The 13642-nt window shown below is 37.3% G+C and overlaps 1 protein-coding gene across 3 annotated transcripts; it reads left to right on the top strand.

Annotated features, from left to right (window-relative positions):
- Window positions 1-11453: 11453 nt before the first annotated feature.
- On the top strand, window positions 11454-13133 carry LOC104594710 (uncharacterized). Of its 3 annotated transcripts, none has more exons than XM_010255139.3 (4): window positions 11454-11667; window positions 11744-11845; window positions 11931-12051; window positions 12211-13133. In XM_010255139.3, the coding sequence occupies exons 2-4, from the start codon at window positions 11751-11753 to the stop codon at window positions 12724-12726; spliced, it is 732 nt and encodes a 243-aa protein (XP_010253441.1). In that variant the 5' UTR covers window positions 11454-11667; window positions 11744-11750; the 3' UTR covers window positions 12727-13133. The 3 variants fall into 3 exon arrangements, with proteins under 3 accessions (XP_010253441.1, XP_010253442.1, XP_088753043.1); XM_010255140.3 differs by having other exon boundaries at window positions 11465-11603; XM_088896917.1 differs by having other exon boundaries at window positions 11536-11554.
- Window positions 13134-13642: the final 509 nt, after the last annotated feature.

Here is a 13642-nt window from a genome sequence, read left to right as displayed (position 1 = left end):
GGAATTCAATGATTTGGGTTCCATCCTACCTGATACAAAATTTGGATTTCTACCATTTGTCTCAGTTGTTCTTACTGAGACTGCGAATTTTGCATCACATTCCTCCTACATCAATTCTTTTTCATACGAAGTGGGAGTCGGAGTGAGAAGTGAGAACCATATCATCTTACTTCTTACCTCACTTCCAAACAAACATCCCTCCTATCTGCTTCTTTTTTCATATAAAGTAAGGCCCATATCATTTTACTTTCTCACAAACAAATAAAACGAAGTATAATCTGAAATAAAATTAAACAAAAATTTACACTCAGCCTATTTGCACTCCAACCAAATGCAGCCTTGCCGTTTTAGTTTGCAGTGGAGCAATACGTTTCATCAATTTCATTTCAGATTTTCAGTAAATTCAATCTAACACTTAGGCTGCTACTCCAGTACGCCTACCAATAGCTGTTTCACCTTTTAATCTGGACCTGGATATTTATTTTTAGGCTTTGAGCTGGGCTTGGGCAAATTCTGTTAAAATAAATTTGAAGCCTTAGATAGCATAAACCCAACCCAACCTAAAACGACTTTGTCTCATGCTTTAAAGCCGTAAACTTGAATTGTCGCAAGGGATTACTAAATATGAATTTGCCTGGCTGAAGCAGATAAACAGAAAATTTTGCATGCATCTACAAACAATTCCGATTTAAATTCAAAGCTTAACTCCTCTCCCTCCACAGATAATTCAAAAATACCAAACGAATCATGTTCTATGATGTTAAAAGCATAAAATATGTAATTAAACCAGGAAGAGACCTCTCCCCTCAAAATAAAATGTAAGAGGATCAATTCAAAATTTGAGGCTTACATAAATAAATATTTGTGCCTATAAAAATAAATAAATAAACAAATAATTAAAGGTTGACATTTGAGAAGGCTATTCAACGAAACCATTAGTGAACACAGAGGCCCTAATAACACAGGAGGACATGAGAATGGAGATCAACTTGTTAATGAAACAATAAAGATGATAATGACAAATAAAAAAAGGTGTGGGAATGTAGATTCTAGTTTGACAAATGAACAGGATTTAGACAACTTGGAAATCAAGAGCAACACATGATAAACAAATTAATAGGCACCTACCATCTAGCGAGCAAAGGTTGAGTTCTTTTGCTTTCCTTGTATGTGATTACAAAAGAATGTACATTCTAGTTTAACAGTTAAGGGCACTAAATGTTATGTAGGAGAAAAATAGATTTGTGGGCAACCCATATTTGAATCTACTTTCAGTACTAACTATTCCTGCTTGCTATTCTACAGACTACAATTGCTTCGTGGTGTTGTTTATGTGAATGAGGTCATTCTTAAGATCACCCTTAAGTGCTACTTGGCAATGTTAATATCTTATCAGTAGAAACGTTTACCAAATTAAATTCCATAATGAAAACTGAGCTTTTGTTTACAAGCTGGTTATCACTTGGTTTCAGTGGGTTCTGCTATCCTAGTATCCTCCCCACCCCCATTAATATTATAAAAGACCTATAACAAGGAAATCTTAAAACTACTCACGGATAAGAAAAACAGGACATTAGATCAAAATCCCAATGGTCCGATACATAATTAATTCCCCCAAGACTGACCAACTTTAGCCTTTCTAATAAGAAGTCATAACTAGTTCAGGATGATAGGTAAATAAAATGACTAAACCAATTTCAGGATGTAATCATCCAATATATAGAACCCATAAAATCCATCAGTGACTTACCATCTGTCTTTCCTAAAATCTAAAACAAAACTCAAACTCAAGGTTGCCCCATTGGGATGATTAAAACTCCAGACTAGAGAAAGGATGGCATTAGTTCTCTGCCTCTTTAATCATCCAATGTATGGTGGCCATAAAATCCATATCAGCGATTTACCATCTGTCCTTCCTAAAAACTAAAATAGAACTCAGGCTCCACGGGGGTGGGGAGAGAGTTTGTAGATTATAAAGCATGTTTACCTAGCAAAACTTCAAACGTTCTGTTTATGGTATGAGGATCACCCTGAAATTATGTAAATTTACAGGAAAGAACAGAATTGCAACCATTAAAGCATCAACCCAATATCCAATAGATCTAGTAAGAATCCTAAAACAAACTTGGGCTATGCACATTGTATGTTTCAAGTTTGCCTTTTGGCACAAGATAACATGACCTCGTTTATCTCTGGTATATCCTCCTTCTAATTCAATTAAGTTGTTACTGCTTACTATGAAAATTGAAAAATAAAAGTGTATTTATCACTTGTAAGTGGCACCTGCTTTTTCTTAGTCCCTTAATTCCTATTAAGATGTAGTTAACTATCAACAGAGCTGCAATAAATAAGTACAGTGAAAAGGTGAAACAATAACAGGAGATAATACACATCCAGTGAAAAGGTGAAACAAAAACAAGTGTCAATCTGGCTGGAAGTCGGAATAAACAAATAGGAAGCATGTGTGCAAATTGCAAAATTAGAAAATGTAACAAAGAAACCAGAAAAAGGGGTTCTCAAATTATCAATTAATCTGACAGGAGTATTCCAACCTAAAATTGCAACACTGGAAAGTTCAGATTTACATTATGTTTTTGTTTCAGCATATAAGGTTACAATTGAGATACCCTTGGCAGCAGAGTTCAATCCTTCAATTACATGATATTCAAAACAGTCACCCTAGAGAGCCAAGAAGCATAGCCCTATACAATTTGAGCAGGAGCTGCTGTCCCACTCCAAGCTACGAGGCCATTACCCAACGTTGGTCCCAGCTATCTGGGGTCTTGGGAGGGGTGGACTGGATACAGTCCTAACTTTTATACCCTTAACAGAATAGGCATTACTCCAAGTAATGCCAACCTGAGAATTTTACCATTACACCAAGTAATGGCCCCTGTCCAACTCCAACCTCCTCGTCCCCTTCAATTAGGCATACCCAGGGGATTAAGCTGCAGACAAGGGACCCAACTAGCCTTTCGATTACAATGTTAGACACTGCCAACCTAAAAAATTATAAAGATGAGCTTCCTTAAACGAATGGCGTTATTTTAACTAAAAACAGTCCACAACAAGATCTATTTTCAGGGACCCAGACCAATGCAGTGAATGCTTTCAAAACTAGATTCATTTAATACTAACTGCACCAACTTTTTGATTGTCAATCCATCCACAGGATGAGAGATTGCACTCAATTTAGAGAATGCCATTAAACTAAATTCAAAGATGAAGGATACACGTTATATTTAGATTTTAAACGAATCGGATATTAAAAAATTGTATGCAAGTTATATTCAAAGATGACAGTTAACCAATAAGAAGCACATTTACTTGAAAGTAAAAGTGAATAAATTGCCTCCACTCCGTAGAGCACAACCTACTATCATTACTCCCAAAAGAGAAAACATCAACATTTATACCCGTAACAGATCATCGACTTCGTGTTTCCTCTTCTTCTTTTTCAACCTGCAATGTCTCTCTACTGAATCATCCAGTCCTCCATGTTCAACCTTCACATTCTTCCTCTTCTTTTTATCCTTTCTCTTCTCCTCATCAATTTCTACGCCGTCTCTTCCTTCTCTATCTTCCAGTTTTCAGTTCTCTGTAGAACCGAACCAGCTCGTTGAAGGAAGCGCAAGCGCGTCTCAGGTAGGCAGAAACGGTTTGCGACTCTCCGGTATCAACTGAAGTAAAACTGGATAGAACTGAAGCTGCTTTCGAGGGGGACATCGGCTTGTAAGAGACTAGCGACCCTGAAACTGCCTTCATTGGCGCTTAGATCAAAGACAGACAGGGGATGAGATGAACGAAGAGATACTTGGCTCACTCTAGGGATCTTCAAATTAACCATTTCTAAAGAGGACCAATTTCTAGGTTCTCCTTGGGCCAAGGATTACGCAGATCCCCCCCCCCTCTCTCTCTCTCTCTCTCTCTCTCTGTAGGGCGTCTGCAAGATTGCAACTCTACCTTCCTCTGTCTTTTGGTTTCTGCACTTCTCTGTCCGTTGGTGTTAAACTGTTTATGAACTTTTTAGGGTTTCCGCGACACGAGCCACCACGGTTCCCTCGGACACTCCGAAAGAAATGAAAAAGGGCGGGAGCAAAGGGTTGATTGTTAAATATCTTTATATGACCTAACTCGACTCGGCCCGGTTCGGCCAGCAAAAATTCGGGAGGTTTTGTGTCCAGTCCAGGTCCATATCAGGCCCGAAAATTGGCGGGCCGTTTAAACCGATCTAAACCCGAGTGAGCCTGACCCTGATTCGATTCTATAGTTTTGGTCAAGCCAGATTTGCCATTTAACCCGATCCATTAATATCCATACTCCAACGAAAGCCTAACTCCAAGATTTTGCACATGTGTAATCGGACCTCGGATAGCCTTTCATGAGAAAATCTCAAGATAGCTTGGATTTGGGGTAGCGGTTCGGAGGACATCAAGAGGCTTGCAGCTGGGTTTGAAGGTTTGATTCGGTTCATTATTCTTTCGTCAGAAAGAGCCCATAATGCGACAGCCCATGGGCTGGGCTAAATTAGCTTTATCGTCCGTGACTTCGGGCCTTTAATTCCCTCCCTGATTCCAATGGCCTTGTAATGCCTTATATGGGGTTTTTTTGTTAGAAATAGCCACAAATATCACAAAATAAATAGAAATTAAATTCTTAGGGATATAGAAAGAGCAAAAACTGAGAGTGATAAGAAGAAATGAAATAACTTGGTTTGCCATACAGTTCACAGCTTGATTGACTTCTGAAAAAGCGTGGTTCTGCTTAATAGGATTCTCCTTTAAAAAGAAGAAATCATGAAAGTAATAGTGTGGGGACTGGGGAGAAGAAAACAAATGGATGGAGAGAAGTCAGAGAACGTAAATTTTCACATGATATTGAAATAAACTCGAGACCAAGCATGTTTATATTTGCATTATTTCTGGATTGGAGCTTTATACTCAGTTTGAAAATAGTACAAATACAAATATATAGAGTGCAAAACTTTATATTTTGTATGTATTTATACTGTACACATTTGCAAAATGAGTCCAAGTCTTAGACTCAGTTTGAAAGGAGTATAAATACAAATATGTAGAGTGCAAAATCTTATATTTTCTATTATTTTATATGTATTTGTACTGTACATATTTGTATTTATACTCCTTCCATACTGAGCCTTTATAACTGCATGACATGTTCTATTTATTACTACACATTTAATTCTTTTTGGCTATTTTTTCTACTAAGGTGCCGTTTGATAACAGCTGGAATAGTTGAATTCAGCAAGTTATTTAGGAGGTTGCAGATTTCGTAATGGCTTAAGCTGGAGTTGGATTTGACTACTGTGTCCTTAAATGCTAAATTATTTAGTAAAAGTCATTCAATTCATGCATTTCAGCTGAAACCAAACAACCCCTAAAATTCAAATGGAATAGGACATATCCCTTTCCCCCTTTCCATTGGCTTTGATTGCACTGGAAGCCAAGTGTGTGTTTGTTTTGAAAGTTGGTATTTGATGATCACTACCTAGTTTTCTTTCTATGTAATGATGGTTTGAGCATTGGAGTCAAATGGTTCAATCCTTCACATCATCAACATAAAAATACCATTAGATTTGATTCACAACTATCATCCATGGTTTTCGAACCGTAGTTGATCCAAACAGTCATACCATTCAGCCTGGGAATTGTTCAAATAATCAGTTCCATTTTATTCTAAATCCGGTTCATGGCAAAAAATTGTCGAATCGGTTAATGATTCATTGACTTAAGCGGTTGAATTGTTGACCAATTCAACTCGTTCAATGGTTTTTTTGCCTTTTGTTTTTAATTATTTTTATTTTTTTGTCAGAATGGGCCATCCATTTGAACTAGACGATCGAACCATTGACCCAAAAAACTAGTGGCCAAAATAGTTATGGTTCTAAGTCATTTTTTAAAACATTGCTATCATCCATTGGATCAAAGCTTTCTATCTTCCACATTCCAAAGACTCCTAATAGACAATAGATGATATGATGAGAGAGAAGGGCCGTAAGGCCGTTTCCTCTCCAGAGCTATGGGCCAAATAAACTAGTTAATTATATAATTATAGGTTGTCACTAGGGATGGTCATTTGTAGCCTAGTCCAAAAATTTTCAGGCCCTCTTTGAAAACTTTGATAGATACCACCAGATTGGTTACTACTTTTCTGATACCATTTTGCACTAATCACACACCATGTGGATGGATCCTAAATCCTAAAGCTCAGTTTGGAATGAGTACAAATGCAAATATGTAGAGTGCAAAACCTTATATTTTGCATTATTTTATATGTATTTGCACTGTACATATTTGCAATTGTACTCTTTCCGAACTGAGCCTCAGTTTGGAAGGAGCACAAATGCAAATATGTAGAGTTTAAAACCTTATATTTTGCATTATTTTTTATGTATTTGCACAGTACATATTTGCATTTGTACTCTTTCCAAACTCAGCCTAAGGTGATCATGTGCTACTGGCTTTGCACATATGCAAGGGATATAACCTGCACCAAAGCCCACCTAGGTTTCCATGGCTTGATACATAGGCCAAGGCTTGATTATAGGTAGGGGTGAGCATTTGATTTATTCGGTTAAAAACCAAACCGAATAAATCAAAATTTATTAAAACCGAAATAAAGAATGAAAATCGAACCGAAACCAAATTACAATAAAACCGAAATAACCGAACTGAATTTTTCAATTCGGTTAAAAACTGAATTTAATATATATATATATTATGAAATTGAATTTTATTATAATACATTATATATAATATATTAATATATAAATATATAGCATATTATATATTAAATGTTATATATTGTATAGTATATATTATATATTATATATTATATATTATATAATGAATTCTAGTTAATTCAGTTTTTTTAGTTAAATGAATTTCTAAATTTGAAAATCGAAACCGAAAGCCGGACTTCCTAAAAACCGAATTAACCGAACCAAATTACCCAAAAACCGAAAAAACCAAAACCAAAATTTTCGGTTCGTTATTTCAGTTTTAACCGAATAATGCTCACCCCTAATTATAGGCCTATATATACTAGAATTAAGCCTAACTCGGCCTAGGCCGGACCATGATTATCCCAATATGGAGGTGATCTTCTCTAGGATCAACCACTCTATTTCATGTCGTTGATCCAACAACCACATCAACCTGGCCCAATTGACTAGTTCAAAACCCATGGATTTTGATGAGAACCTATCTGATTGTTTATACTGATTAATTGGGGCCCCGTTTGGTGTGTCTATTTTACAAGTTGTTGGTTGTTTAGAAGTCTAGCAGCTTGTATTTTCATATTTTCCTGTTTGATTGGAGGAAGATTTAGTAATCAAAAGATTCAACCCCAAAAAGATGTGAGAAACCCATTTTGGAAATTTTCCATATTGTCTTTGCGTGGAAAGGCACGCCTCCGACTAGGGGTGAGCAAAAAAAAAAAAAACAAAAAACTGGACCGACCGAAACCGAATTGAAAAATTAGTTAACTAAACTGGTCGGTTCATTTTTTTAAAAGGGTAAATTACAAAGACTCCTTGTATTACGGGGTCTATGACAAAGACCCCCCTGTACTTTATTTTGCGACAAAGACCCCCTTGACCGTTAACTCAAATTATGGAATGCGTTAAATTACCAAAATACCCCACTAAATTTTTTCTATTTTCTTTTTTTGCCCTTTTTCTCTTAAAACCTATTTAACCTATTCACTGATTGATTCGGTTCAAGCGACAAAGCCTAGATACAGATTTTATATATATTGTTATATTTTATTCTTATCATTTCTGTCTATCCTATTTTGAGGAGTGTATCTCTTCTCTTTCTTTGATCCCATTTGGTATGCCTCTTCTGTGTTGCAGTCTTGAAATGGTTAGTTTGATTCAGAAATTGAAGAGACCAGGATAGAACTTGAAAAGTTTGAATTTCTTTTATGTTATTTCCCTCTCTCTCTCTCTCTCCATCTCTCCCTCTCTCTCTTATTCACACTCTATTCTAATAATTCCTTTTTTCTGTTGGTATCAGAGTGGAGCAATGGAAATTTTCCACAAAGCCAAGGCTGTTTGTTTTCGGAACCACCACGAGAAGTACCTGTTCGCCGAGGAAGACGAGGAATCAGTATCCCAAGACCGCAATGGTTCGTCTTGGAACGCCAAGTGGGGTGTTAAAAATCAAAACTAAAAATCGAATTAACCGAACCAAATTACCCAAAAACCAAAAATTTCAACTCGGTATTTCGGTTTTAACTGAATAATGCTCACCCCTAATTATAGGCCTATATATACAGGAATTAAGCCTAACTCGGCCTGGGTCGGACCATGGTTATCCCAATATGTAGGTGATCTTCTCTTGGATCAACCACTCTATTTCATGTCGTTGATCCAACAACCACATCAACCTGGCCTAATTGACTAGTTTAAAACCCATGAATTTTGATGAGAACCTATCTGATTGTTTATACTGATTAATTGGGGCCCTGTTTGGTGTGTCTATTTTACAAATTGTCGGTTGTTTAGAAGTCTAGCAACTTGTATTTTCGTATTTTCCCGTTTGATTGGAGGAAGATTTAGCAATCAAAAGATTCCACCCCTAAAAGATGTGTTTTTTTTTTCAACTTTTTTCATATCGTCTTTGCACGGAAAGGCACGCCTCCGACTAGGGGTGAGCAAAAAAATCCAAAAAACTGAACCGACCGAAACCGAATTGAAAAATTGGTTAACCAAATTGGTCAATTCATTTTTTTTAAAGGGTAAATTACAAAGATCCTCTGTATTACGGGGTCTATGACAAAGACCCCCCTATACTTTATTTTGCGACAAAGACCCCCTGTACTATCACCGTGAGACAAAGGCCCCCTTGACCGTTAGGTCAGATGATGGAATGCGTTAAATTACCAAAATACCTCACTAAATTTTTTCTATTTTCTTTTTTTGCCCCTTTTCTCTTAAAACCTATTTAACCTATTCACTGATTGATTCAATTCGAGCGACGAAGCCTAAATACAAATTTTATATATATTGTTATTTTTTATTCTTATCATTTCTCTCTATCCTATTTTGAGGAGTGTATCTCTTCTCTTTCTTTGATCCCATTTGGTATGCCTCTTTTGTGTTGCAGTCTTGAAATGGTTAGTTTGATTCAGAAATAGAAGAGACTAGGATAGAACTTGAAAAGTTTGAATTTCTTTTATGTTATCTCCCTCTCTCTCTCTCTCCCTCTCTCCCTCTCCCTCTCTCTCTCTCTCTCTCTTTAAATATATCCATTAACAGTCTGTAAAAACCAAATTACCCAAAAACCGAAAAAACCGAAACCGAAATTTTCGATTCGATATTTCAGTTTTAACCGAATAATGCTCACCCCTAATTATATACCTATATATACTGGAATTAAGCCTAACTCGGCCTAGGCCGGACCATGATTATCCCAATATGGAGGTGATCTTCTCTAGGATCAACCACTCTATTTCATGCCGTTGATCCAACAACCACATCAACCTGGCCCAATTGACTAGTTCAAAACCCATGAATTTTGATGAGAACCTATCTGATTGTTCCCTAGTCTGATGATACATCTAATTCCAAACCAACTTCGCCTTCATCCATCTCAATTAAGTACATTCTGCAATCGATACTGACTTATTAGTGGTTTTCTGTTTATTTCGTTTCTTTTAGTGGTTTTCTGTTTATTTCATTTCTTTCAGTTGAGTACATCTTTTGAAAATTCACCACCAAAAGCCCGATGGCCGGACAATCTACTTCCATGTTATGGATGATAAATGGAAATGTTGACGACACCATTGAATGTTCTTCGTTCATTTTCAAGGGGATTGGAGTGTATGAATTGAAGCAAAAGTTGGAGGAAGAAACAGGGATCGAGGACATCACTGTGTGCTCTCGCAACCCATTACAGGGGGAATTGGATTGGAGTGCATGAACCGCCGCTGTTGTTCATGTATCGTGAGGTCGGGTAAGATGAACAATGTTTTTCTCCATTGTCCGAATAGTTATTGAAAGGGTAATATGGGGATTAAAAAAATATGATAACGGCCTTTTTGGATGGAAGACTAACGGAAGGGGGCCTTTGTCTCATAGTCATAGTACAAGGGGGGTCTTTGTCGTAGACCCCATAGTACAGGGGGGTCTTTGTAATTTACCCTTTTAAAAAACCAAAGGTTCAAGTTCGTTTCCGGTTAATGAATATAGAAAACCAACAATTAACCGAATTGACCGCTGACTAATCGAACCAATATAAAATATATAATGTTTTATATATTTTTATAATATATTATAAAATAAAAAAACCAATGAACTGAACCGACGGTTAATCGAACCAATCAATCAATTGGCTTCAATTCAATTCTGGTTACCAATTTTCAAAAAATCAATAATACCAATTTAGTTTCAAAAAAAGCCCCACGGTTCAGTTAACCAAACTGTAAGCACCCCTACCTCCAACCAAATAATTTATGGAATGTTAACATCTTTATATAAAAGCCGATTATGTCTTTTGGCAGTCACATCTTTCAAAAAAAATTTTGCCAAACGACACCTTGCTTTTAAGTTTTTCGGCATTATAGATTTTCCCACGTGTATCCCCTCTCTTCTACCGAAAATAGACACGTGACCAATCAGAGATACACGTGCCAGCCATAACTCATAAATACATAAAATTTCAAATAAAAAATCAAATGAGGACAAGATAGGGTGATCACGTGCGAACAACAGCCAAGAAGGACACACTCACTGGACCATCCATTTTTGTCTTGAATTTTTAAAAACTTTTTAACTTTTTTAAGAAAAAAATAAATATGCCGGGCTTTTCAGTTCTTGAATTTGAAGTTTTGAACCGATCCGAAGATCAGGACGAGAGAATATTAAAAGACTAAAAGGTCCCTCGATCCCCCCTCTTTCTTTTTTAATTTCCTAAGCAAAAAGAATATTTACAGCATCAGATGATTCCTACCTCTACTTATGAACCGAAACTTTACAAGGTCAAAATATCTTTGTATTATACGGAAAATGTCCGCATAAATTTATGTTTATCAACGAGCTCTTTGGCATCAGAAAAAACTGAAATTTCAAATTTGCTTCAATTGTATTTGCATGTGCGACACTATTCATAAGTCATAATTGATGCCCCACACCTAACAATCTGGACCCTTGAATCGAGGATCAAGATCAAAAGTGCTCAGTCCAATCATCAAGAGATGATCAAAACGGCTGATCTTGGATCACGTGAAGCCCAACCTCCATTTGTGAGCAATCAAAACTATCCTACGCGTGGTACAGTACAACCTATGCTGTAGGCTGCTACAGCCTAAAATTTGAACTGATCAAGATATTTAATTTAGGAAAGATCTAATGGCTGTGATAATCGGATTAGGTGATAATTATGAGAACAGTGCATATAGTTGGGTAAAGGAAAGTTGCTACGGGCCACACCACAGAGAGGAGTACTGTGATACTGTCTCTGTATTTAATCTGTCCGATGAGGTAATGAGGCCAAATCGAGGCGTTGGATTTCTCAAAGACGCTCTAGGCGTTAGTGTTCCTCTTTTTAAAGCTGAAACCTAATTCACGGTTCCCATTAGTAACTTTCTCTCACTCACACTGATGAAGCTCTGATTTTGGGGGAAAATAAAGCAATTTTAGTGGTGGGGAAAAGTGTTTCAGTTGCTAAAAATGTTCATTGCTGCAATTATGGTAGCCTGACTGTTGGTTCTGGAGCAGGTTCAAGATGCAGTCCGACTTGGTTCTGATGAGGAGACACGAGGAACAAGGACACCAAGGCAAGAAAATGCTGAATGCTGGTAGTGCAGACGGAATATGGAGGTGCGGTTCATGATGTTTGATTTCTTTTTTCTGTTCTTCTGGAATTTTGATGTCTTCACACCAGCTTTTGTGGGTTCTTTTTCAGAGAAAAGATGATGAAAGGGGACAATGGTTTGAAGACTATAGAGTGTTTAAGGGGAAGATTGCTTGCCGAGAGGGTAGCCTCAAGGGTGGCAAGAGAAGAAGCAGAGCTAATGGGGAACAAGGTCTGTTACTCTTTCAGTCATTTAAATGTTGATAACTTTATTCTGTAATGGGTGTGGTTGTAGATTCTTGTGATTGCTAGATTTTGTTCATCTCTCTATGTTTTTTTTTTTTTTTTAATTTCCTCCTCATTTTCAAACTCTTGGTCTTGGATGCGTCAGCTGATAGAACTAGAGAGGCGAATAAGAGCAGAGATCAGATCTAGGAACAGAGCCGAAAGAAAGCTGAAACTACTTACCAAAAAGCTCGAATCTCTGAAACTTCCGCATGTTCTAGACTGGTCAAGTTCATCAGAAAAGAGTGAAGATTCGCGTAGTTCATCTACAACCTCATCTGGACGCAAGGATCCTGACCCCATAAAATGTGGCTGCATAGAAGAAGAAGAAGAAACAAGGAATGCCAAATGTCCATCATCAACTCCAGAAGGTCCCAGAAGTGATGATGTTTCAGAAGACAAAGTTGCCAAGCTGGGTCATGGAGGGATTTCGAATTCAGCAGAAATTGTTCATTCTTGCAACAACAACAGCAGCAGAGATCCTTCCCCAGGACAACCCTGCAAGATTGAAACCATAAGTTCAAAAGAGTTGGTGACAGACGATGCCAGGTACCTGAATGCAAGCTGTAGACGCCAAAGGGAATTCCAATTACTGCCTTCGTCTTTTCCTTGCCTGTCCTAAAAATTTCAAAGCAGTTTCCTGTTTGTTTCTAGGAGCTGGACAGACAATTTACGGATATCGTCGATGATACACTAGCATTAATTCCAGTGAGTACGTCGTCAGCTCTGATTCACATATCATTAACGTCAGTGTTGGCGATGTTCTTGCTGCTCTAGAACATGCCAGAGAGCACCTTCAGAATTCAATGGGGAGAAGAGAAGACATTACTGATTACTCATTCTCATTCAGTTGCTGTGTGTAGTTTCTAGTAGAAGAGTGTAAGAGACAGAATTCCTTCTCTCTATAATCTTGCTTAATTTTGGTAGTGGGGAGAGAGAGAGAGAGAGGCCAGGAACCAAACCAGCTCTTTTGTAACTCGGTGAAATTTCCTTGTTTAATTAATAAAGAATAGTAATAACTTGTTGCTCTTTTCCTTTGGCCATTGTTGAATGATCCTCTGGATGTGGGCCGGTGGCCCACAGCCCACTCAAGACTCAAGAGCCCTGGGCCATCCATTGAACTGTAAAGCTGATATCTAGGTGTTTTAATTTTATAATGACCAGTAGAAGTTGGGTTCAGGATCAGGACGCAGAGATTCAAAGCCTTGGTCTCTTTTGGAGAGGGTAGAGCTGTATCACACACCAAAAAAAAGATGATGTATTAATAGATTTAGATTGATAATAGTACATAAAACTGCCATTTGGTTCGCGGGAATAGGGATCTGGAATCGGGCCATTATAATTCCGACTGTTTGGTTGGGCGGATTTGAAATCCCATTTTTTTATGAATCCAATTTCCATTCCGATTCTTATCAGAATCAAACATACTAGGAATAAAACATTTCGATTTCGATTCCAACTGCAGATCAAACGGGAGTTTGGTTAGCATCGGATAAACCAACCAAACATGTTTATTCATGTTTGAATAAAGCTAATTC

The sequence above is a fragment of the Nelumbo nucifera genome, chromosome 2, assembly GCF_055504915.1.
Source record: "Nelumbo nucifera cultivar China Antique chromosome 2, China Antique-T2T, whole genome shotgun sequence".
NCBI classification, from domain to species: Eukaryota; Viridiplantae; Streptophyta; class Magnoliopsida; order Proteales; family Nelumbonaceae; genus Nelumbo; species Nelumbo nucifera.
Note: the sequence above shows the minus strand (reverse complement) of the source record. Positions and strands in the feature narration are given on the sequence as shown.